This window comes from Gastrolobium bilobum, unplaced genomic scaffold (assembly GCF_033153095.1).
Source record: "Gastrolobium bilobum isolate Gb01-03AN ecotype WA unplaced genomic scaffold, APGP_CSIRO_Gbil_v1 utg500, whole genome shotgun sequence".
Classification (NCBI taxonomy): Eukaryota; Viridiplantae; Streptophyta; class Magnoliopsida; order Fabales; family Fabaceae; genus Gastrolobium; species Gastrolobium bilobum.
The window spans coordinates 1,103,282-1,130,142 of NW_026896335.1; the positions used below are offsets into that span (position 1 = coordinate 1,103,282).

Sequence of the window (26,861 nt, forward strand, 5' to 3'; positions counted from 1 at the left end):
TAAAGAATTGAAACCACCAAGAGATTGGGGAGTCAGTTGCATAAGAAAAAATTGTCAATAATTGATTGTGAACTTTAATTGCATGAAAGTTAAACTCGTTGAGAAACTATTGGAAAAGTCGAGTTTCTAGCTACGTCTTTTATTAAAAGTTAAAAACCGTTTTCTTCACGTTATTAATTCTTGATTTCAGTTTTTGATTTCTTAATATTAAAAAATTTAAAAATAATTTCTTTAAAAATTCTATTTTAAAAATTAAAGTATTATTCTCAACAAATCCAATTTAAAGATCTTTCCAACTTTAATCGCATAGATAAGTTATTGCTTGATAATCAGTCCTCGTGGGATCAACAACCTTACTTTTACCATTGTGTTACTTGTACGACCGGTGCACTTGCCGAAGTCGCAACAGTGGTGATAATGGTAGCGATGGTGGCGGCGGCAATGGCCATGGCATGGTGATGGTAGTGGTGATGGTGTGGAGGTAGTGGCTGCGACAGTGGTGGTGGTGGTAATGGTTGCAGCGGTGATGGTGGCGGCGTCGGTGGTAGTGGTGGCGAAGGTGGTAATGATGGTAGAGTGGCATAGAGGTGGTGGTGATGGTGGCAGTGGCATTATGGTGGTGGTGGTGACGATGGTAAAGGTAGTTGTGTCGGGATGGTAATAGAAGTGGTGGTGGTGGTGATAATAGTGATGGAGAGTGATTGAGAAAGATAAATGTTTCGCATTTTGTGTCCGGAAACAAAAAAACAGAAATTTTTTGATTCTTTTTTATGTTTCCCAACACAGAAATTGAACCGATCATTGTCGAAAACAAAAAAATAAATCGATTTTGTCAAATACAGTTTCTATCCATTTCTATTCTCAAAAACAAAAAATGAAAAAAAAAATTGATTCTTAATAGATTGTCCTGCATATCCCAAGGACAAGAATATTTTTAGTGGTCCTGTCCTCATGTGCTCCTTTCATTAAGAGATTGACACTTGTATAAATTTTTTTTTTTACTCTCTTCTCTCTCTTCTTTTTGATTAATTGTCACATTTGTATTGATTTGAACCACTTAAAATTTGATGATGCCCGAACACCAAAACAGGCAAAACTCTTCTCCCCAAGGACACCCGAATGTTACCAATTTACTAGGGTTTTTTTTTTTTTTTTATGCCATCTTTTTTCATTCATTGGAACAGCAAAACAAAAGAGGAAAAGCAATTTAAAAAATACGAAAAGGAAAGCAACGTTGGCACTGAAATGACAAGCAAAACTAATTTATTGAAAGAAAAAAAATCAAATATCTGCAGTTTGCTCTCTCATATCTCCAAGAATTTTACTAAGTGTTCATGGATATTGTGCTATGTGAATTCCCGGCTAAATAACAGCATCTCTGGCATATTATGATCCAACACGTAGCATCTCGCTTCCTAGCCCCCATCCCATAAATAATGTAGTTCTAATAATAGCAATAGTTTTTGACAGCTTTTATGGGGACCACAAATATCAGGAACGACAAAATTGCAGGTTAAATATAACCTTTGAAAATGAATCTTCTTACGTAAAAAAATAATTAAGTGCGGTGGCGGAGTCGGGCTCAAATTTTAGCCTGGATCAAAAAAATTTATGTGTATTTATTTTTTTTAACTTTAGTTAGTTCATATCATAATATATTTAAATTGGAAAATGATTCGTTTATAAATTTCTTTTGTAAATTTTTGCAAATTATACTATATACTCCTGGAAATACATAGTGTTATCTAGTGTATTTTCGGGAGTACACAGTGTAATTTATAAGAGTTTATAAACAAAAAATTTGTAAATATAATTCTCTCTAACTATTTAAATTATATTAAATATAGAGCACTTGAGCAGGCAGTATCAAGAAGAATTATAATTTTATAAAATAATTTTTTATACGAGTGGAAATTGAACACATAACCTAATATAACTTACCCAAATCTCTTACAAAAAATATTATGTTTTAGATAGGACCAAAATACAAATTGTAGCCCGGGCCGAATTATAATTTAACGTGGGTCAAATTATAATTAATTATATAATTACATATAATTAATTTAATTTGTTAAAATTTACCCCGGGCCGAGGTCACACTCAAGATGTACTTGGCTCCGCCACTGATCATGTGATCATGTTATTTGATCACAACCAGATGATAAGATAAGAGAGAAAAAAGTATATAATTTTTAAATAAATAAATGTGATCAAATAACATGATCACATAATTACTTTTTCACGTAAGAAGATTCATTCCCACAACCTTTTGAGTTTGACTGCAAGAAAAATATGCAGGTTACCAGAGCTACTATACATGTACATGATTTTGGCAAAAGGCCGCGTATTACACATGATTCAGCTTATCTTTAAAAAATATTTAAAAGCATAAATATTTTCATAAGATAAAGGTGCACAAAACTGGCCAACTTTAGTCAACCCGCGTTCTTTTTCTCTGACTGCCTTCTTCATAGGTGCCCTCCCTGCACACATATGGGAAAGACCAAAAAATAAATATTTGCTGGATTCAGCTTGAAGTACATGCACAAGTTCGCGTGAAATAAATAACACCAGGTGTTATCAGTAAAGAAAGACTAAATCGGCTAAAAAAATTTGGCATTTATATTATTAACAAGTGCTGTTCGGGCATAAAGCAGTTGCCACTAGTATAGTGGCAATCAAATCTTATTATAATTATAAAGCTTATTAACCATAATATCTTAGTATAATTATAAAGTTGCCACCAGTATAGTCGCAATCAAATCTTTGTATAATTATAAAGCTTATTAACCATGATATCTTTCCCTTTGTAGCATGAACTTCAGTTTCATCGTGCTTGTGAACATTCATTATTTGAGATCCAATGCATCGGTTAATACTACCAAAATTGACTCGAAACAAATCATAGGATTACATTCCAGAAATTTGATGTTAGTTCATGTTGACGAAGAGTTCAAGAGCATGTTTGGATTTCCGCTGGGTTGCTTCATATTTATATGTTTGGCTGCGTTGAATCAAAATTGCTATTGCCCCTAAACCCGTTTGACTAGAAGGGATAAAATGATGCTTTTATGTAGGGTTAAGTATTTCATGGTGAGATTTATTCTATCAAAATCAATTTCAGATAAAAGTATCCAAACATAAATCACTTCACTGCAAACCAACTTTAAATTATTTGGTTATACATAAATATTTTGTAATTTTATACAAAAAAAAAATATTTTGTAATAATTTTAATAAATAAATAATCGACTGCCTCAACAAATAATTAACTTTAAATAATTAATACAATTAAGTCAGGTTGATATTGTTGATAATTTATTAAAAAAACAAACATTTTGTCAACTTTTATTGAATTATTTTTTAAATTTACTTTAAAATTCTTATTTTTTTAATTATTGAACAATTATTGTTGGGAAATTCGTTCCCTCAAACTCCAATGTCAAGCGGGTCCAGGGAAAGCCCATGGGGGGGCCACCACCAATGAGCTAAGGCTACACCAACCGTAGCAAGTGGATCCGACACCATGTCTCAACCCAAAACCTTAAGGCATTGGGTTCATGGGTCCTTTCACTTATATACTCTTCACTTAGCTCATTACCAACCAATGTGGGACTCATCACACTTGAATATCTCAACAATTATGAAACTGAGCTCAATAATTTAAAATTATGAAAAAGAGTGTTAGAAATATTTTATTCTTAAATTTCTCTAATTAATTACCTATAAATAAAACATTTGTTTGATTTGTTAAAAAATAAGTGACAACATAATAAAAAAATTATATTTTTTTTAACTGATTAAATAATATAAGTACTCTATAAAAATTAACTTGAAAGACAACACAAATTTTTAAATTTTTATTATTGTAAAATTTGATCATAACAAAAGAAGAACAAAAGATTAATAATTCCTAGCTACCTTCTTATTATTTCAGTTCTACGTAAAAGAATGCAAAACATATATAGTATTATAATAAATTTTACATTATTTTCGTAAATTATAGTATTATAATTAATTTTGACGTTGTTTTATTTACAATTTTTTTATTATATACATTAATAATCAAATACTTAACAATACAAAAAAAATTGAGTCAACTATTTTTGATAGGTGTTATTATATTTGTGTTCCATATGCGTCAAACTCAACCAAAGAAAAGGTTCGAGAATGTTTACCACAAAAAAAAAAAAAAAAGGTTCGAGAATCACACCATAATTATCTTTACAGTGGTAAAGTGAAGTGAGGGAGGGACTAATAAGGACATTCGTTCTCCTTCAAATTTATATAAACCTTCAAACTCTACATGAACCTTCAATTATAAGTATTATTTTTATTTTTTATCATATAAATAATTATAACTTTAAAAAAGAATTACATTATAATTTCGCCCATTAGAAAATGTTCGCGTGGCTGTGCCATTGCATAGTGCGTTAAATCGTGAAACACGTTTAATAAAGTACCGAAGTCACATGTTGATGGTGCATATTTTAACCATTTGGTTTTTCATTATTGAGGTTCTTTCTTTGCATATTAGGCTTTTGGATATTTTAACCAATGGCGCGGCCCACACGGCTAGCTTCTCCCATCACGGCAACCCCTCACTATAAAAGTGGATGGGTAGGAGACATGGTCTCAAACACAAACACAAACACACACCAATTTCTCTCTAATTTCTGAGTCATAGAAAAACAAGATGTTAGCATGCAAATTGCAAGGGGGAGTTGTTAGCAACAATTGTAGGATAAGGCAATTCATGATGGATAAGAAAGGAGAGCCCAAAGAGAGCGCCTCTTCGGTTGTGGTTCAAGCATTGGTGACTCGGGAGGATACCTTTAAAATTAAGGTCCCTGAATTGACCACCACTTACAAACCCACAATACCCTTCATAGAGAAGCCAACAACGGAAATTCTAGAGAGGAAAGTCCTCTTCAGTTCTCAAAAATTTGGTAGGTTTGGAGGGAAGTTCGTACCTGAGACACTTGTAGTGTGTTTGACCCAGCTTGAAGATGAGTTTAGAAAGGCCATCAACGATGAAGGTTTTCAGGTTAGAAAATTAATCATCAATTTCACGCAAACAATATCTTTTAATAGAAACTTACTTTTAATTTAATTTACAGACAGTCAAATGATTGTTAATGTTAATGGCCAAGTCAAAACAACTTTTAGGCTAGCTCTTATCAAAAAAATTTATAAAATTAATCGTATAAGTAACATAACTATATGATATCGTTGTTAAATTATTTATTTCACCATCAGCTAGATGATTTATATGGCAAAAATAGTTTATTGCATTTTTGTTTTTTGTTGTCAAAAATTACTCTCGTAAGCATTAAGAGTGTACATATATAATAATATATATTCATCAATTGATTAATGTTAATACCGATTACGAAACATGTCGTACAACTCCTGTCCTACAAATATTGATTTGAATAGTTGTATATCAGGCAGAGCTAGCGGCGGCGTTAAGAGATTATGCAGGGAGAGAGACACCTCTGTATCATGCTCAGCGGTTCTCAGAGTATTACAAGAGCAAGAATAATGGGAAAGGGCCTGATATATACTTAAAGAGAGAGGATCTCAACCACAGTGGTTCTCACAAGATGAATAATGCTCTTGCACAAGCCATGCTTGCTAAGCGAATGGGTCGAAAAAGCGTTGTCACCGCTACTGGCTCTGGACAACATGGGCTTGCAACAGCTGCAGCATGCGCCAAACTCGGTTTGAAGTGTACGGTCTTCATGGCCGCCAAAGACATGGACAGACAATCTTCAAACGTGCGTTTGATGAAGTTGTTAGGAGCTAAGGTAAAACAACTTTCTCTCTTTTCGATCTTTTTTTCTTTGTGAAATACTATTACTTATTTATTTATTATCAAATCAATCGAATCCATAACCTATTTAACGATTATATAAATAAATTTAGGATTTAATGTTTCTCCTCTGTGATAGATAAGTTATTTACATTCGCTCCTAAAATGACATCGTTTTGAGTTGAAAAATTAAAAAATTATAATGAAAAAGACTATTATAACTCTGAAATAAGTTATAATCATAAAATTACCTTGATTTCCGCTTTAAAATGATGTCATTTTGGGAGCGAATGTAAATAACTTATCTATCAACGTAGATAAGTTATAAAATCATAAATTTATGCTCCGTGTGAAATTAATTATGAGCAAACCAATTAATACATATATCATGTGTATAGGTTGAAGCAGTTAATGGAAGCTTCAAAGATGTAGCATCAGAGGCCTTTCGTAATTGGGTGGAAGACTTGGAAAACAGCTACCACTTGACGGGTTCAGCTGTGGGACCACACCCATGTCCGACTATGGTCCGTGAGTTTCAATCAGTCATAGGGAAAGAAACAAGGATGCAAGCATTGGAAAAATGGGGAGGAAAACCAGATGTTCTTGTTGCTTCCGTAGGGACTGGTTCTAATGCTCTTGGTCTGTTCCATGAGTTTATACCAGATAGAGATGTTAGACTCATTGGAGTTGAGGCTGCTGGTTTTGGCTTGGACACTGGAAAACATTCTTCAACCTTGGCTACCGGAGAAGTTGGTGTTTACCATGGAGCCATGACCTATTTACTCCAGGATGAGGATGGACAAATTATTCAACCACACTCCATTGCAGCTGGGTAAGTTCCTCCACTTTTTTATTAAAAATTTGGAAAAGTGTTTGTACACAACTTATGTCATTTCACTCTCATAAAGAAGTGAGATCCACATTTTTATATTTTTTTTGTCCACTCTCTCTTCTCTTGTATCTATCTCTTTCTCTCACTTAAAATGACACAATTTTATATCCTTTAAAATGATACACATTTTTTACTAAAAACTTTTGTTAGTTATATGAGCCATATAATACAAATAGAACATAGAAGAATGACAAAAAAGAAAAAATTAAGTATAAGATTACGTATATTTACAACCATACAAGAAAAACTTACCCTGTATATAAATTATGGCTTTTATGAATTAATTTATAATTTATAAAAGTAAGACCTCAATTTCTTTTAGAAAAAGTACGTAAAGATCACCTCAACTTCTTTTTGTAGTGAAACATCACATCAATGTCTGAGTTTTAACGGAAAATTATTTATTAGAAAAAGGTATCCCCAGTTGAAATAAAACTGGACTTTTTTATGTACCAAAAAAATAAAATTGGACTTTTTAATTTGCAGGATGGAGTACCCAGGAGTTAGTCCAGAGTTAAGCTTTCTTAAGGAATGCGGGCGTGCGGAATTCTGCGTTGCAACTGATGAAGAAGCTCTTGATGGTACGCCAAAAACATAAACATATGTAATTTTTATTTTTATTTTTATTTTTTATTTTTTTGAAAAGAAAATTGATAGTGCTCCAACTATAACAGTTCACCTACTGATAAATTTTGCAGCGTACGAAAGATTATGCAAATTGGAAGGCATATATCCATCCCTGGAGGCCGCACATGCATTAGCTATCTTAGATAAGTTGGTCCCCACTTTACGCAATGGGAGCAAGGTTGTTGTGAATTGTTCCGGGCGTGGAGATAAAGATGCAGCCATAGTCTTCAATCGCAGACAATTTGATAGAGAATGATATTGCAAGATACAAGATACAAGATACAACCATTGTAATATATTCATTATTTAATTATTTGTTCAAGTCTTATAAAAATTAAATAATAATTTGAAAGTAGATATGTATACGTTAATATTGATGTATCTAATAGTGTAAAAGTAATTTTAATTTCCACGTGTATAAACTGATGCCTCTTCAATGAAAATATATTTGGTACTACATCGCATTGACTATTGGATATGATTTCTATTCAAAATAAAATTATAAACTTTAAAGTTGATTTTTTTTTTTAATAAATATGTCACTTAATATATTATATTCTTATTGATGGGATATAGTTACGATGGAAGTATATTAGATTTTTTCTTCCTCAATTAAATTATATTGGCATGAACATTGAGCCGCTATCCTAGTTGTAGGCCTACTAGCCTCGGTTTCATGTTGCCAACATGAGAGTGAATTTTTTTTATGTGAAAAAATAATTACGTAGTCATGTTATTTGATCACAACTACTCGTTTAAAAATTATATACTTTTTTTTCTCTTATCTGATTATCTATGAGTGATTATGATCAAATAATATGATTACATTATCACTTTTTCACATGAGAAGATACTAGGAATACCTAAAGCTCCTTTAAAATTTGATCCATTAACACATGACACGTGTTTATGACATAAGCGAATGTGAAAAGCAGAATATTAGGGTCTGTTTGATTGTGTTCTTATTTTTTTGTTCTTAAAACTATTTTGTAAAATAGTTATGGAAACAATTGTTTTCTATATTTTTTTACTTTTTGAAAGTTAAAAACCAAAACAAAAAACAAAAACAACTCAGACATGTTATCTAAATTTGATTTTAAAAAAAAAAAAAAACAGTTATAGTTTTCAAAATATTTTTTACAAAACAGGTCTTACCAAACGAATTTTTTAGTCTTTTTATTCTCAAAACTAAAAAACTGTTTTGCAAAACAAAAATCAAAGGAAGTGTTCTCACAACTCATTCAACAAACGGCATTATGATTAGGAGGAGCGAATTTTCTATCAACCGAGGGCACCAAAACTAAGTGCTCCCTTATCACAAATGGGAAGTGTAAAAGAGAAGATGAGAAAAAAAATATGGATAAGATTGGAAAAGAAAAAATATTGTTTGTGAAAAGAACCACCAAAAGTTTGTATGGTCCTGCATCAAACAAATATTTTATCCGATTAGTAGACAGTGAATCGTGCCCGCGATTGACAGGACCCCCTTAAAATAAACGTGTCTAAAGTAAACAGCTTATTTATTAAATTAAAATTATGATAAACTTTAAATTAATTTAAGAATACACATTTATTTGTTCATTTTGAAGATAATATTTTTTAAAAAAAAAGTCCTCATTTATATAGATTATGATTAAACCGTTAAACGGGTTATAAATAGAATTTCAAAATACTCGAAAAGTTACTGAAGAAATAAAAAAGTACTCACTGACTAAACGCCCGAAGATTATCAATTTACTAGGTTTTTTTATTTTATCCCGCTTTTTTTTTTCATTCATTGGGTCAGCAAAATAAAAGAGGAAAAGCAATTTAAAAAATAATAAAAGGAAAGGATCGTTGGCACTGAAATGGCTAGCAAAACTAATTTATGGGAAAAAAAAAAAAAAAAAAAAAAAACATCTGCATAGTGAACAAACAGTAACTGTTCATGGATATTGTGCTTTTGTGGGGACCACGAATATCAGGAACGACAAAATTGCAGGTTAGATATAACCTTTGACTGCAAGAAAATATGCAGGTAACCAGAGCTACTATACATGTACATGATTTTGGCAAGTGGCCGCGTATTACAAATGATTCAGCTCTACTTGAAAAAATATGTAAAAGCATACACTAATCGGAAACTCGCAAGTTACGGTGCACAAAACTGGCCAACTCTAGTCAACCCGCATTCGTTTTCTTTGACTGCCTTCTCCATAGGTGCCCTGCATACATATGGGAAAAACCAAAAAGAATAAATATTTGCAATATTTGCTAGATTCAGCTTGAAGTACGTACACAAGTTCGCACGAAATAAATAACACCAGACGTTATCATTAAAGAAAGACTAAATAGGCTACTTTTTTTGGCATTTATAATATTAACAAGTGCTGTTCGGGCATAAAGTTGCCACTAGTATAGTCGCAATCAAATCTTAGTATATTTATAAAGCTTATTAACCATGATATCTTCCCCTTTGTAGCATCAACTTCAGTTTCATCGTACTAGTGACCATTCATTATTTGAGATCCAATGCATCGGTTAATACTAGCAAAATTGGCTCGCAACAAATCATAGGATTACATTCCAGAAATTTGATGTTTAGTTCATGTTGAGGAAGAGTTCGATCGATAGCATGTTTGGATTTCTGCTGGGTTGCTTCAAACTCCCGTTTAGCACAACAAACATGATTTTACTTAATCTTTGTGTGTTTGGTTGCGTTGAATCAAAATTGCTTTTGCCCCTAAACCTGTTTGACTAGAAGGGATAAAATGATGGTTTTATGTAGGGTTAAGTATTTCATGGTGAGATTTATTCTATCAAAATCAATTTCAGATAAAAGTATCCAAACATAAATCACTTCACTGCAAACCAACTTTAACCAAAATCAATTTTGCAAAAGTAAGATAATTCACACACACACACACACACACAAAATAACGTACATTTTGCAAATGGAAAAGTAAAAACATGACAGGTGGAGATGGGAAAAACTCTGGTCAATCAATATCGCTCTAAAGATCAAACTGCGGGTCAAAGAATATTAGAGTGGAACTACGATGATAATAAAAGTGAGGCAAATGGATAGATAGGTAGTGGAATGAGAATCACATACCCCTTCATTGAGCCCAAAATCTTCAGCTGGGATTATACTAGATTCAGACCTGCATTTAGCATGAATAATGGGGCCTAACTGTGACCTGTCCATGCCTGCCGTTGTTCCCTCGGGTGCATTAAGATATACAGCTCCTCTATACATCCACTCCTCCGTTTCATCACTGTAAAACTCATCGAAAGGCTCTCCACATAATGCACATGTATTCTGGTCCTCTTCAGCAGGAACAGCCAACTCTTCATCTTCCTTCTTTACCTCAATGGTCTCAGTTGGCAAAAAACCAGGAATCGACTCTGTTCCCAATGCCTCTGCACCGCTAAGCCACATCCTCTCACTCACAAACCACTTACGAGAGAGCTTCTGCTTACGGTTTTTAGACATTCGGTTCTTAGTCACATGCCAATCCATGTGACTACTGTGCTCATCTTGGCATTTAAATCGGAGACCACACGTTGTGCATTGTCTGGGTAGATCACCATATAACGCACTGACTGCAGATTCATGACGAACCTTCAGAATATCTGGATTAAACTCAATTCCAACAGAATCCTAAAAACATAAAACTTGATTTAATTACAATCTTGGGCTTCACAATCCAATCAACAGTGGAAGGAAAAAAAAACATATGATAGATCTAGTTACCTGTCCAGGTGGCTGATTAGTCAATGAGATTATACCTTGGGCCATGAGTGAATTAATCAAATTAGAATATGCAAGAGTTGGCTGTTGACTTGACACCGAAGGACTAGCATTATGATGAGGTACCATTTGTGATGGAGCAGGAAGGTGAGAATTAGGTAAAGGTGGCAAGGCTCCCCCCTGTAAACGTAACGAGTTATTTGCAATACTTTGGCTCGGAGGGAATTGCATAACAGGTAGCGGTAGTGTACTCATAGAAGCACTCTGTCCTTGCAAAGAGCTCCCACGACTAAATTGTGATGCTGCTGGATCCTGAGATGGAAGAAACTGTACTTGTGGTACTTGTCCACGATTTCGGTGGGAAGATGTTATCGGGCCAGCTAGATGATTAGGCAGTGGATGTCGGTTTCCTTTACTGATATCTTTGTTATCAACACTGTCCAACAACTGTTCGCGCATAGGCAAAGATTTATTTGGACCATGACTCACAATGGAATTATTACCATTTATTGATTCGAATTGAGTCCGAGCATGATTTTGCAATGGAAATATAGGATTTAAGTTGGACGGACGTGCAGTATACACATTTACAGAAGGCCTCATTTCAAAAGATGGTGGCAAAACTGGCAGATGACCCTCCATGTTAGACTTGAGACCAGGAACAATCCTTGACACAGCCAGTCGAGTCCCATATGGGTTTACATCAGTATTTGGAATTTTATGAATAGGAGGCATCAGAAGATTCCTATCTCGTCCCCTAATATTAAAGAGGTGTTGTGAAGAATTAGACAGATGATTAGAAATCTTCCAAGCATCTAGATGTTGACCTGACCCCGGACTCTCATTTATTTGATTCTGGAATCCAGACACCTGACCCCGTGATACACGACCATACTGCAGAGAATATGAATTATCTATTTCGTTATCCATCAGCAAGATATTGGCAAGTCCTATTCCCTTTCTAATTATAAAAGAAGAAACTAAACTCCATGTTGATGAAAAGGTGTGATCCAAATTCAAAACACTAAAAGGAAAACATCAGCAAACAAAAGCCATTTGCTATGCCTGATCATGTGACTAAATTTTAAAAGGTTGTAGTTTATTCTAAAAAATTGGGAATTGGTGAATCAATGTGAACAAGATAAAAATAAGAGGACAATTTTCAGTCAGGTATGAATGAACGCCAGACATTTCATTTGATTAGACCTCCCCAAACAAAGTTAACAATCCTCATCACCAGAAAATTATCATTAAATCTAGAAGGATCTGATTAGTGAGCATAGACATATGCCAAAGGCATACATTTTGAAGGGAAAATGCAATATCATAAATCAATATTAAAGAACTGTACAGTAGAAAGATAAAAGAGAAAAGTTGAGGAAACATACAGCTGAAGAGGCAAATGCATCTTCTGCTGTAACAGAGGAATCATCCACTGGAGGAAACTGAGACCCACTAGACCAGCCCTTCCTGGTATCTTGATCTGAAGAGGTTGCATTAGCTGCAACAATAACAGGCCTTTCCGCGGAGAAACCAATAGTTGGTTTCAGGAAACCATTATTTCTATTATGGTCTACTAATGTTGGACTCATATCTTCCCAATCAAATTCCTCCTCTTCCGTATTCTGCCATGATGTTGTCGAAACCTTGTCTATACCATTTCTATCCAGCAATTCAACTAACAAAGGCTTACTGCTGGAAGTTTCTTGGCTTTTGTCACTGCCATATGCATCAATTAGAGCTCGTGGACTTTGACGCTGTTGTCCATTACTAAGACTGTATGTCATGGAAGTTTGAAATCTGTTCCGACCATCACCAGAAAACTGCTTTTGATGCCACTCAATCAACTCTTCTTCTCTCCCTAATGCTTTAGCTACTCCATAATCAACTGCAGGATGAGGAGACTCACTCTCAACTGTCCTGCCAACAGAATTGTCAGCTGCATATTCATCCATACATGCAGATGAAGCCCTATTTAGTCCAGTTCTTGAAGGTGAAGAGGATCTTCCAGACCTACTAGGCACAAATTGATGGTTCTTACTAGCTACAGGGCCAAAATTTGTATTACCTACAGTTCCTGTTAAGTCCAACCTTTCACCTCCAACCTGTTAGGATTAAACCAAAACCCTGTCAGAATACATCTTATTGTTTGCAGGATCTCTCTGTTGGCAGTGGATACTAACAGATATAAACAGAATCTTTTTCTCATAGAAGAAAGCGCAAATTGGAGACATGGAATTAAAAGTATATAATGTGTCATCCAGGTCTTTAACTGCTTCAAGGGCACTAAAAATTATTTAACGAGGAGACTCAATGAAAAAATTGCTGAGAGATGGAAACAGAGAGATCCTGAGCATATGGACAAAATAAAGATATTTGCCACAAGAATTACATTGAGTTATGGTTACATGTAAACAATTTCTTCTTTTTTTGTGAATACATGTAAATTATTAATGCCAAACACATCCTTGTCGGCTCAGCAAACAAACAAGGTGAGATTATAGATAGTTTGTATAGAAGACAGATTTCAGAAAAAAGCTTACACTATCCATAATTGAACTAGAGTGTTCCATCTGTCGTAAGTATTTTGGATTAACATGTATCCCGTTACTTGGTCGAGCAGATTCAGAAGTCCTGAGGGGATTAACACTGGATTGTTGATTATTAATTGCTTGAGAAAATTGCAATTGAGCTTCAATCTTCCGTAGGACAGAGGGATGGAAGACTTTTGACCACGTACCAAAGAGATGTCGCATAGCAGAATGCGAATTAGGCCGAACCTGTCTGTATGCCACGCAGAAAACCTTGGAAAACAATAGAACTACAAATTTCAATAACAAAACAAAATGATTTATGAATTAAAATAGTAATACAACTCTAGTTGACCTACTTCCGGTAGATGTAAAGAGAAGTATCTGATATATTCCTGGCCAAAATTCTTCACAATACTGTCCAACAGATAGAGTGAAGGAAGCTTTTGATCTGCAGGCACCTGGAAAAGGATAGCTTCAAACAGCTGAAGAACCATATAAACATCCGAGATTCCAATAATACCAGAATTATTAATTTTCTACTACACACTATTAACTGAAATACATAACGAAAGATTAAAGGAAAAAAATGTTCACTCTATACATCGAACTCAATAGCAAATAGAGACATCATTTTGCATAATTTATTCCCATTTTTTATCAACTACGAAATATTTTAATACACATTCATTTACCAAACTCTTTAAACAAACTCCTCATTTTTCATAAGAGAGATCAATGGTGGTTAATCTCTTAATATTAACCTTAACGCAGGGTTGAGACACAATACTTTATCCCTGCATCGTCATTGTTAACAAAGAGTCTCTGCCAACTAAGCATATCCCACCAAAATTATTCAATCTTCTCAATAATTTGTTTAACATTCAACTGTTGCCTTGTTCATTCTCATTTGTTATAAAATCACTGTTCCCTTTTATAGAACTTCCAATACTAAAATTCCTAAAATTTCAAAACTACGAGAAAGTTTAAACACATGTAACTCATTCATAGAATATATAAAAAACCACTTTCTATTAAAACCACACTAACTTTACCACTGAACTTTCAGTCACAAAAGAACACCGGTGTAAAATGATCCTAACAAACACACACACATATATATAGAGAGAGAGAGCAGAAGATAATTTTCTGTGAGAAAACATGTAGAGGTAGAGGTATATTCTAACTTCAGCAGATTGCCAAAAAAAAACTTGTTTCAGCAAAACTACAATGACAACTTTTTTCAAATGCCAGGCCTGAATCTTTTCATAATTAATTCATTTTTGTTTGCCATTGGAATCTCCTGAAATTGAATAAAGTATTCGAATTTGTTGCATCCTTGCGTCTCTGAATTTCAATCAGTTATGATTACATGATACAATTCCTATTCTTTAAAAGGTCAGTAGCTACAACTTGTTTTAGTTGGATAATAATACTACTTCTAATAATAATAATAATCATGATGATGGTGGTGGAGGTCATTTCGAGCAACAACCACTCAAATAACGCAAGTAATCGTCGGAATTGTGAAACCCAAGTGAATGGGAAGGCGTAATTTTCCTAAACAGCGCAATAAAAGTAGATAGTGAAACAAATAAAAATAAAAAAAATCTGAAGAAAGAGAAGACATTTGAAGTTGGGGAAATTGAAACAGCTTTGATCCGAATGATGATTGTATGGTTTACAAAGGGTGGAAAAAGATAAGAACTTTCGGCGGCTACCAAGACAGACCTCAAGAATCCGAGCGCAAATAGCATCAGCAATGCCTTTGGCATGGTCCCTCTGCTGCTCCGCGACGATGGTAAGATCGGTGATAATGGGCTTCACATTGGAGGTGAGTTCCGACAACAACTCCTCGTAAATCCGAACAATTTCTTCAGTGGTGGGTGGCGACGCTTCACCTGAAGCCCTCAGCCCCAGTTCATCCTCGCGTTGCTTAAGCAAAGCCTTGAATCGAGCCACGAGAATCGAAGGGGGAGGCTTCTGCCCGATCTCATTGGTCATGTTGCACCTGCTCCAATCGAAACTGATGAGATTAGGTTTTTGAAATTAGGGTTTTGAATTTGGGGAACATTCGACCACCGCCGTGGAAGGAAAAGGAGGTGGAAAAAAGCCGGCGCCAAAGGCAAAATCATACAATTAGGGCAACCTAAGCTTTGCCTCGCATTCAGAACAGGCGGTTTATTCTGAGAGAGTTACAAAAGCAAACCTTGAAGATGATGTGGCCTTTAAGGATTGGGTTGATAATTTATATATTTTAATAATCAAATCTTGCTTTTTGAGCTTACTAATCTCATTTTCGTAAAGTTTTCACGGAATAATTTATTGGTCAAACATATTACTTATATAATGTATAACAACGCGGTACTGAAATAATTTGGGAATCACTTTAGGACGTGACACTTTAACAACTGCGTCCTTTTTTCTGACTACTGAAACGTGATACCCTGACAATCACGTCCTATTCCCAAGACGCGGTACCCTCTCAGCCGCGTGTCAGTGCATTCCAGGTTACAAGTCAAAAGCAGATATATATGTTTCACCTAAAATTTAGGCATATTGATATATTCACACTAAAAGAGTTCAAAAAATCCAATAAAAGCAACAAGTTATTTTCGCACAAACTTGTTGCTAGCAATTTATTCTTTATTGGTTAGAAGACTAACTCTTAAACCAGAGAATAATTAATTCATACTTCAAGCCCAAAGGGCTTTCGTATAAGTGAGTGTGTAAGTGAATAATATAACCTATTATAATCGTATGAGTGAATGTGTAAGTGAATAATATAAACTATTATAAAGACTTTCATACAACACCCTAAAATTATAATAATTTATAATTTTATTGTTAGTAAATTTATGAATTAATTATTCTCTTTGTTGTGTCAGAAGAAGGATAGCTATACTGATTCGGTATACTCGAAAGACACCCTTAGTACAAAATTGACGATCTGATTTAAGAAAATGAGATTACTAATGTCAAAAAGCCATCAAATCTTTGATAATCTAAATCTTTGATAATCCAAATCTTATACTATTTTTGAAAGGAAATCATTAGGTAACAGAATTATATTTTAGTTTGACATATTTATATATTTATATTTAGGATTTTATTAATTTCATGTTAAAGGAGATAGTTATCTCATGTTATAGAGATAAATTTATGGGCTCCACCACCTAAAAAAATAAAAAGGTGGCACGGTTATCGAAGAATGTGTAAGAGAGAAAATTTATCTCATATAACATGAGAATAGTTTTTCCTTTATATCTATATTTATATTAAAGGAGGCAAATTTACTGACGTATTGTTTTGTCATGCATTTTTTACTTTGTGTTCATTAACTTAATTTCTTTTCACTTATAGACCCAATTGAAATTTTTATTATTATTAATTCATTGATAGGAAAATAGTTCAGCATTCATTGCACTTCAAATTTGAATTTTAAATACAATAAAATCCTACTACTTTCTACACTTAAAAGTGTAGAGTCTTTTAATTTTGCTGCATTCAATAAAAGCCATAATAATAACAATACAATAAAATCTCACTACTTTCTACATTGAAAAGAGTTATGCATTTAATATTTTTCATTATTTTTCAAATTTTAATTTTAATTTGATAGGTATAAATTCAACGCGGTATAAATTCCTCCTTTATCTTAAAGTCATTTTGTTTTATATCTTTAATGCCTACAAGTAGGGGTGTTTGCGTTCTGGATTGGATCGATTTTGAAAGCAAAAATTATCCGATCCAATCCCTTCGGTATGATCATATAATCATCCATTCGGTTTGAATTTTTTTTCAAATCCGATCCGATCCAATCCAATTTTTTTCGGTTTGGATTGAATCGGTTTTTGGTTTTTTGAAAATCCTAAAATTTATTTTATGATTTTTGTGCAAATAACATCTTTTGTATATATTGACTTTGTAATTCTTTTCTCTTTTTTTTGAAATACAAAAGCATTAGTAAACTATAATATAGTTTTTTTTTTGGAAATGAGATATGAAGCTCTACAAAGATAAAATTTTGTTAATGAGATGTTACTAGATTTTTTCTTGGGTTTAGTTGATGGTTAATGGGTCTTGGGTTTATAAATTTTTAGAATATGATTGGGAAAAGACCCAAGTAGGTATAAGAAAATTAATATATTGGATCGGTTTGGATTAAATCGATTTTCATTAAACCATCCAAAAATCGATCCAATCCAATTAAAATTTGCGGTTTTTTTTTTTTTGTTTTGATTTTTCGGTTTTCGATTTTTTGGTTTTCAGTTTTTCGGTTCGGTCACCGCGGTTTGAATCGATTTGGATCGGTTGATGAACACCCCTACCTGCAAGAGTAAGATGAGTTTTTCTTTCTATTCTTTCTATCCATACATAATTTATTTCTCACTGTAGTTGTTGTTTTTTAATTTATATTTGTTCTTGAAAGATATGCTTACTGTGATTATTGGATTGATGAGTTTGACAGGGATGGAACTACTTCGACCCTCGTAAAACCATCATCTATTTCTTCAAAGGATGTTCAAAGTGTTCGTACAAGTATTTTTTTTTTAAAAAAGTTATCATAAATGTTTTAAAAATATATGTATATCCAATATAAAAATTATATATTAAAATAAAAAAATAATTTTTCAAAAAATGTGTACAATGAATACAAAAGAATTGAAAATTTATGTTTAAATAAAAAAATGGCATATATCTTTCTATAAAAAATAAATTGTAAAAATTTAATCACTATAAAAATAAATGATCATTCAGTGATTAGTGACCATCAAACTCCTGCATTGTAAAAAAATGATTGTTGTTAAGTATTTTACAGACTATTTTAATGTTTCCCAAAACTTTTTACATGAAAAATTGATAAACCTATTAATAATATTTATTATTATGTCTATTGGGTGGGAAAATGTTAAATATTTAAAATTCAGACTTTTTAAATTTGAATTTGAACTTGATAGGTAGAAAAATACTTCATTATTTGATATTTTTACAATGGAAAAAACATATATAATAAATTAAAATTTAAAATAAAATTATAGATTAAATGAAAAATATTTAAAATTACAAAAATATATGCATAGTCAATAAAAAATAATTTAAATTTGGAATTTAAATGCAAAAAAAGAAAAGAAATGACATATTTATAGTATAAAAGAAAGGGAAAAACTACTCTCATGTTACAAGAGATAAGTTTTTCTCCTACACACCCTTCGATAACTGTGTCACATTTTTCTTTTCTTTTCTTTTTATTTTTTCAGGTGGTGGAGCCCACAAGTTTATCTCTATGACATGAGATAATTTATCTCTTATTACATGAAATTAATATAACCCTAAAAGAAAATAAATTAAAATTTTAAATTAAAAAAATAATACAAAAAGAGAAAAATCCAACACATTTAAAGGGCCAGCCCATCAAATGGGCAAGTTAGCCCCCGGGCACGTTTTTATAATTAAATTAAAATTCTACTTTTCATATTTTATAATTAAATTCTTAAATCTGATTTTGATTTTGTAAATACTAATTTGTAAAGGGGTTATATTACTCTCATGTTGCATGAGATAATATAACTTCCTACACACCTATCGATTTTTGTGCTTCTCTATTTTTTTTAATAAATAATGGGGCCTACTATATAATTGTATCTACAACATGAGATAATATATCTCCTATTACATAAGAGTAATATAACCCTTTGTAAAGTTTCAAATACTAAGGCCCCAAATCCTAGCAAAAAATAATTATTTATTCTTTTTAATTACTCAATTAAAAGGAATAAATGACCATTTAATATTTTGCAGTATATTATTATTTTAATGCTATTTAATCTGCCAACTATAAAGTGTTTGTTAGAATGTTAAACGTTATAACTTAAATATTTTTCAACTCTTCATCTAATATATATGTAAAAAATACACACATCTCAAAAAATCGTTTTAGAGGCAACTATGAAAAGCATTGATAGATAGTAATATATGTGTGTGTGTGATAAAATGGGCTCGACCTGCCTTGCCCGGCAACACTTTGTGTGTGTGTGTGTGTGTGATAAAATGGGCTCGACCTGCCTTGCCCGGCAACACTTTGTGTGTGTGTGTGTGACAAACTCGTCTTTGTAGTGCTAATATCCTTGGATTTAGTGTGTGTGTGTGTGTGTGATAAAATGGGCTCGACCTGCCTTGCCCGGCAAGTGTAAGTGTGTGTGTGTGTGTGTGACAAACTCGTCTTTGTAGTGCTAATATCCTTGGATTTAGTGTTGTAGATATTTCGTAAACAAGCATCTAAACAAAATGAACAATCAGACTGTGATAAATGAAAGTCCATATTCGATAAATACTAAAAGAAGCCGAGTCAAACGACGTAATTTCTGAATTGTGTTAACTTTTACGATACAAGCAAATGGAAGGAGTTTTTTTTACCGGTGTTGTTATTACACTTACAATCAAAAGAATTAGTCATAATATCGAATTGTGGAGTAATACCAGTCAAATTATTGGAAAGTAAAACCAAATAATTGAATACATATACTTAAAATCAAAGTAAAATTACACTTATAATTATATTTGTTTTTTAAAACTATATGTGATTTCAAAATATAAATCATGCATAATTTAATATTTTTAAATATTATAACTTTACATGCTGACATAAAATGTTGACAATTAGAGATAGCAAATTGGCCTCGACCAGGAGGACCGACCCAACCCGTCTGCCAACACATTTTTCTTCTTCTTATATTTACTGTCTAACAAGCCCATCTTTGTGTGGCTAAGTGTTTGTTAGAATATTAAACGTAATAACTCAAATATTTGTCAATTTTTTATTTAATATATATGTCACAAATACACATACTTCAAAAAAGTCAATTTAGAGGCAACTCTTCATTTATTACACGATGATATAAAATGTTTACAGATAGAGATGGCAAAATGGGCTTGGCCAGGATTTTTTTTCCTCTTATATTTACAGTATAACAAACCATGTTGAGATAAAATGTTGAAAGTTATGTTATCAAAAAAAAAAAAATGTTGAAAGTTATAAATGATAACATGGGCTCGGTCCGGAGGGTCATTACTAGGGGTGTTAATGGGCCGAGCAGAACCGAACTTTGATCTTAAAAGGCTAAGTCTGTGTTTAAATGTGTCAGTCTGACCAAGCCTATTACTTGTTATAAATAATTATCGGCCTGTGACCTGACTTATTTACCAAAAATAAAAGTCTGGTTTAGCCTGTTCAAAAAAAATAAGACACAAAAATTTATCCAAACAAAATATACAATTAATAACACTAGTAATTCCATAAATATTCATAAATTTAAAGTATATCCAAATAACATAATATAGAACAAAATCATTCAAAAAGTCTGTTTAATTAATAATATAGGGTGAAATGGATTAAGGAGAAAATTTGGTAATCATAACAACATATAAAATTACTCTAAATTTTTATTCAATTGAATTCATTGCCTTCTAAATTTTATAGTTTTAATTCCTTATTTATTTTTATCATTTAATTTGAAAATTTTCATTGATTACATGTATTTTCCCGAAATTGTTATGTATAATAAATAATTTTAAATTACATTTATAATTATTTTAAATATATATCAAATACAAATTTCGTGTTTGTTTTTTTTATACTATTATTTTAATTTTTTATGGAGTGTTACCTTTTTAATTTTTTTAAGTTGGAATAAATAATAAGCAAATACTATAATTTTATATATAAGACAAAATCTGCAATAATTTAAATTTAAATTTTTGTTTTTATGAAATATTAAGCATGCATTAAAACTAGCATAGCTATAAAAAAATAGCAATATAACTCTTGAGAACTGAAGTTTTTATTAATTTATAATTATGGAAATTGATGAGACTCGTAAAAAAGATCTCATTAATCTATAATTTTTACTAATATGTTACGGAAAGAAATTATATCATGTATTGTGTGTAATTGTTGTGAAAAAAAAAAACTGTGCGCATTTATTACAGAAACAATTTATATTTTATATTATAGATGTATTGTGTGTAAATTACTATAAAAAAATTTATGACTGATCTATATGGAAAAAATATTTATTCTTTTAAAAGACATAAAATTGTGTTATTTTAATCAAAATTATTATGTTTTATGTTAAGAGAAACAGTTACATAATAAAAAAAAGAGAGTGAGAGATTATTGATAATTTTTTTAATTTAAATATTAAATAAAATATAGTAATTTTAATTAAAATGACACAATTTTTATGTCCTATAAAAATATAATATTTTTTCCTTTTAACAAAGGGTTTGTTTTTTCTGTCGTTACTCGAGATAAGTTATCTGCAGTAAGCCTAATACGACGTCGTTTTAGGGCAGAAATTATGGTGTTTTTGTAATTTTAATTTTTTCAAGATTATTATAGTCTTTATAATTATAATTATTTAATTTTTCAATCTCAAAAAGACATCATTTTGGGAGTAAATATAGATAACTTATCTGCAGTAACTGTAAAATATTATTCTATTTAACAACTTATGATATTTTGTAAGTGTTATCACTTATCACTCTATCTACAATAAAGGAATAAGAATGGGTGGCTAGTGGTGTAAACGGGCTAGGCCGGCCTATAGGAGCCTATGGCCTGGTCTATATTAGGTTAGATTTGGCCTATTATAAATAGTAAAATAGAACAGGTCTAGGTTTTTAAAAAAATCTATTTAGAAAACAGGCCATAGTATTTTTTGTACATGTCGGACCTATAAGCCTACAGGCCAGCCTATATCATATTATTTATTTTAAATAAAATAAATAAAAATATGATTTTAATAATTTTGAACAATAAAGTAATATTATTTTAATTATTCTTTTAATTGTTGAATGTTTAATAGGCTTAAACAGGCCAATAGGCCTAGGCCAAGACTTTTATTTTGTAAATATAGGTCATGCCAGACTTTTAATTTGGGGCCTGTACAGGCTAACAGGTCAGGTCAGATCCAATATTTTTTACACAGATCTAACCTATTTAAACCAAAGTCTAGCCTAAATTAACTTATTTACACCCCTAGTGACCAGGCAAATGTTAGAGAGTTGATTTCTCCCCCTCAGATTTATAAAATATTTGTATTATTCTACATTCAAATTAAAAACAAAAGGTTGTGTAAAATAAATTTGTCTTCTTTCCTTTTTATTACTCACAATGTAGGCAAAAAAAAAATTAGAATTTTTTTCAAATCTAACTATTATGTTGTCATGCCTGAATTATTTAAATTTTGATTCTTTTTATCTTTTCATAAAAAAATTCGGCTCCCTAAGGATGATTATGCCCTTCTCTACTTATGCCTTTTGGCTGTGTTTTTTTATTCATTTGCATCTTTGTTTACATTACATTCTTATAAATTTGAATGGATTTACATGGAGGAAAGAAAGTGACGAGAGAAAGAGCAGTGACTAATGGGTTAGACTCGCGTGACTTACACGCGCACGAGATTTCTCTCTCCGCTAAGGCAAAAGAAATGATTTCGACAAGCGATAACCATGGAGGAACAACAAGCAATTCTGTTGATTCACAAGAGATAATGAGAAAGAGCATAAAAAGATCTAAGAATGGAGATGAGTTATCCCCAGAGTCTTCGAATCGAGGTGCAAGCCTAGGTAATATTCAAGATCGCATTCTTTCTGGCAAACCCAAATCATTCGCTGAAGCTCTTCGAGCTAATGGTAACTCGTCCATGGGAGAAGACGATGCCTGACATGAAGATATTGCATAGGAAGTGTGTGAACCTCTTGACCCGAGTCTCGGAACAATCGATGAAATGGGTTTCCAAACAATATATGGAGATGACGGTTCAGTGAGAATACGCTGCACCCAAGAAGCGAAAAGAGGCTGAGACGCCCATGGAAAAATGCAATAATCGTGAAGTTGTTGGGCAAGAAAGTTGGGGTCATGTATATGAAGACCAAACTCTGAAGCTTATGGGCCAAATCGGGACCCATCGTTGTGGCAGATTTGGGGAATGATTTCTTCTCAGTGAAATTTACAAGTTTGGAGGACCTCAACCTAGCACTAACACGGGGACCTTGGGTGCTAATGGGTCACTACCTTGCAATCAGAAAGTGGGAGTCATTCTTCAACCCTCACAGAGCCAATATTCACAGAGTAGCTGCTTGGATCCGCTTACCAGGTATACCCCAAGAATTATGTGTTATTCCTTTTCTGAAATTAATAGGAAATACGATTGGTAAAGTGTTGAAGGTAGACAAAACCACCTCAATCGGGGACCGAGGGAAGTTTGCCCGTATATGTGTAGAACTTGACCTCTCTAATCCCCTTAGAGGTGAATACATTCTGGAGGATGAAACATTCAAGGTGGAATATGAAGGCCTATATCTCATATGTATTAAGTGTGGTAAATACAGGCATAATACTGAGAAATGCCCGGAAACTGTGATACCAGCTGAAGCAAATATTAATCAGGACGCTAACCAGGTGGAAGTGTTTAAACCTCCAGTGAACCAAGGTGTGGGTCCCTGGATGGTAGTGCAAAAAAAGAAATTTACCAAAAATCATCTCCTCAAGAAGAATGAAGGAAATGAAGAGAGAACTTTTGGAGCTGATATCTTTAATAATAAGAGCCCTAGCAACCAGAAGAAAGAGACAGGGAAGGAGTCTGGCCCATCCAATTTGAAATATTCGATCTTGAAATCTTCTACAGGACCCAAAATGGATATGCACAAGGAAAACAAAGGAGGCATCTCCTCCCAGCCTATCCATCAGAACAGCGTTAAGAAGACACCAGCAGGACCCAGGAAATCTATAAGTAAAGCCAGCTACAAACCTAAGGGGATAGAGAAAACTAATTCTTTTGTTTTCACCTCTGAACCTTGCCCAACGGGAAAGAGCTCCAAGATTTCTGAGCTCCCTTCATCCAGTATCTTGACAAGTCTGTCTGAACCGAGAACTGTTTCTAACCCCTTTCATGAGGCTATTATCTGCCCTATCAAGGATCCTCCACCTAGTAGGATAGAAAATGATCTCTGTTTCAAGATCTCTGCTACTAATTTAAGTGAATTTGATGGCTCTTCTCCTATCTGTGAAATGTGTGTGGTGGATGTTGTTCCTTCAGACATGGATATCTCTAAGACCAACAGAGATGAATACCCCAGGGAAGCTGTACCTCCGGATAGAGAAATTATAGATGGTATGGAAATGGAGAACAATATGAATGATAGTGCTTCTGAGCATACGGTAGAGAGTTCCCAGGTTCTCTGTAATCCTGGACCTACTTTAGTTATCCAATGAACTGTTTAGTATGGAATTGTAGGGGTGCTGCAAAAAAATCATTTAAAACATCCCTTAGAAATTTCATCATGAAGTATAAGGTTGGAATGGTTGCCATTTTGGAACCCAGGATTAGTGGTGCCATTGCTAAGAAGAAAATCAAGCAACTTGGCTTCGATCAATTTGTGATGGTAGATGCAGTTGGCTTCTCTGGTGGCATCTGGCTCCTATGGAAGGATGCTTTTTTTACAGTTTCAGTCATTGAGAAGTCTAGTCAGTTTATTCATGTTTCTTGTTCTACTGCTCATGGGATCTCCTTCTTCCTCACGGTGGTTTATGCTAATCCTAGAGAGGAGATCTGGGAGGACCTCTGGCTTGCTCTAAGGAGAATTAGTGGTAGTATGGTGGGTCCTTGGGCCATGATGGGAGATTTCAATGAGATAGCTTCAGCAAAAGAGAAAAAAGGGGGGAACTCCAGTTAACCTTGCCAGATGTCAGAAATTTGCTTATCTTCTAAACGACTGTAACATGCTAGATCTTGGTTGTAGAGGCTCAACTTTCACCTGGAGGGGGCCTAAGTGGCTTCACCTAGATAGAATTTTCAAGAGGTTGGATTGTATTTGTGCTAATGTTGTTTGGAGAATAACTTTTGGGGAAGCCCAAGTCAAATCTTTACCCCGTCTCAATTCTGATCATAACCCCCTACTTCTTTCTCTTTTTCCTAAAGAGAAAGACTGGAAGGAAAGACCTTTCAGATTTTTGATGGCTTGGCAGGATCACAGCACTTTCCCCCTCTTCCTAAACTTTGTCTAGGACCCGCAGCTTAAGATCACCCAAAGCCTGAGAAATCTGGTTATTCCTCTCCAATCCTAGAACAAAAGAGTCTTCGGTTGTATCCATGTGAGAAAAGAGTACCTTCTTAGAAGAATTCAAGAGAATCAAAATAGCAACTCCATTCAACCGGAGTACATCCAATCTGAATTAGACAAAGCATAGTAGTTAAAAGCGGATTGCGGCCAACCCTGAAAAACGCTATAGCGCTATAGCGGGTTGCGGTTGCGGAAATAATGGAATGTATTAACATAACCTAGATACACCATATATATATTTCATAAGTTGAGTATATATATCCGATACAAAAAAATATGATTGTAGTTGTAATATCTGAGAAGATATATATATATATGTATGTATATATATATATATATATCCTATCCTATCAGATATTACAATTACAATCATATTTTCTCTATCTATATTTTTTTTATCATATATATATATATATATATATATATATATATATATATATATATATATGATAGGATACAAAAGATTTTCGGTCAAAAGGAAGATAATATATAAAAATATATTATATATATACATATATATATATATGATAGGATACAAAAATATGTGGTCAAAAAGGTAGAGAAGCTGATAGGACAAAAAATATGTGGTTCAAAAAGGTTCAGCTTCTGGCTATATCTACTCATAAAAAACAAAATAACTTTTCAGTTTCTGCAGGTCGGTCAAAAGAACTCAGAAGAGGTAAAAAAGAAAAACAAAAAAAGGGGAAGAAGCCAAAAAAATAAAATAAAAAAATCTGGAAAAGAAAATTAAAATAGAACACTAGAAAAAAAAGCAAAATAATAGAGTCAAAAGTATGTCGGTCAAAAGAACTCAGAAGAGAGAGAAAGCTCTCCATTTTATAAAGTAAAAAGTCTTGGAAAATATATTATAATACTATTAATACATATCAGATTCAAAGGACAAGTCACGTGCGTTTCTTCTCGTTTTCTTCTCGTCTTCGTCTTTGTAACGCAGAAGAGAGAGAGGAGAGCTCCATTTAAAAACGCAGAAGAGAGAGAAACCTCCATTTCAGCCGCGATTTTTCCAAAACAGACGCGACAGACGCGATTTTCTCCGCTGTTACGGCCGCTACAGACGCGATTCGTTTCCGGTGCGGTGCAGCACTTTTTCTCGCGGTCGACCACCGCAACCCGCAA

The 26,861-nt window shown here is 33.1% G+C and overlaps 2 protein-coding genes across 2 annotated transcripts; one reads left to right on the top strand and one right to left on the bottom strand.

Annotated features, from left to right (window-relative positions):
• The first annotated feature begins 4,696 nt into the window (after window positions 1-4,696).
• LOC133299134 (tryptophan synthase beta chain 1-like) lies at window positions 4,697-7,742 on the top strand. Its single transcript, XM_061498571.1, has 5 exons — window positions 4,697-5,047; window positions 5,451-5,810; window positions 6,214-6,647; window positions 7,194-7,288; window positions 7,406-7,742. The coding sequence occupies exons 1-5, from the start codon at window positions 4,697-4,699 to the stop codon at window positions 7,588-7,590; spliced, it is 1,425 nt and encodes a 474-aa protein (XP_061354555.1). The 3' UTR covers window positions 7,591-7,742.
• Window positions 7,743-9,266: 1,524 nt separating this feature from the next.
• On the bottom strand, window positions 9,267-15,764 carry LOC133299054 (polyadenylation and cleavage factor homolog 4-like). The gene is made up of 7 exons (XM_061498455.1): window positions 15,330-15,764; window positions 13,958-14,059; window positions 13,611-13,871; window positions 12,456-13,172; window positions 11,071-11,961; window positions 10,429-10,977; window positions 9,267-9,538 (listed from the first exon to the last, which is right to left on the bottom strand). The coding sequence occupies exons 1-7, from the start codon at window positions 15,600-15,602 to the stop codon at window positions 9,491-9,493; spliced, it is 2,841 nt and encodes a 946-aa protein (XP_061354439.1). The 5' UTR covers window positions 15,603-15,764; the 3' UTR covers window positions 9,267-9,490.
• Between the last annotated feature and the right edge of the window lie 11,097 nt (window positions 15,765-26,861).

Excerpts from the sequence above, each read along its gene's own strand:
- LOC133299134 (XM_061498571.1), top strand. The coding sequence starts at position 4,697 with ATGTTAGCATGCAAATTGCAAGGGGGAGTTGTTAGCAACAATTGTAGG. Across the intron at positions 5,811-6,213 it reads TGAAGTTGTTAGGAGCTAAG|GTTGAAGCAGTTAATGGAAG; the intron begins GTAAAACAACTT and ends TCATGTGTATAG. Across the intron at positions 6,648-7,193 it reads CCACACTCCATTGCAGCTGG|GATGGAGTACCCAGGAGTTA; the intron begins GTAAGTTCCTCC and ends TTTAATTTGCAG.
- LOC133299054 (XM_061498455.1), bottom strand. The coding sequence starts at position 15,602 with ATGACCAATGAGATCGGGCAGAAGCCTCCCCCTTCGATTCTCGTGGCT. Across the intron at positions 10,978-11,070 it reads CTAATCAGCCACCTGGACAG|GATTCTGTTGGAATTGAGTT; the intron begins GTAACTAGATCT and ends TTATGTTTTTAG. Across the intron at positions 9,539-10,428 it reads ATTTTGGGCTCAATGAAGGG|GGCACCTATGGAGAAGGCAG; the intron begins GTATGTGATTCT and ends ATATGTATGCAG.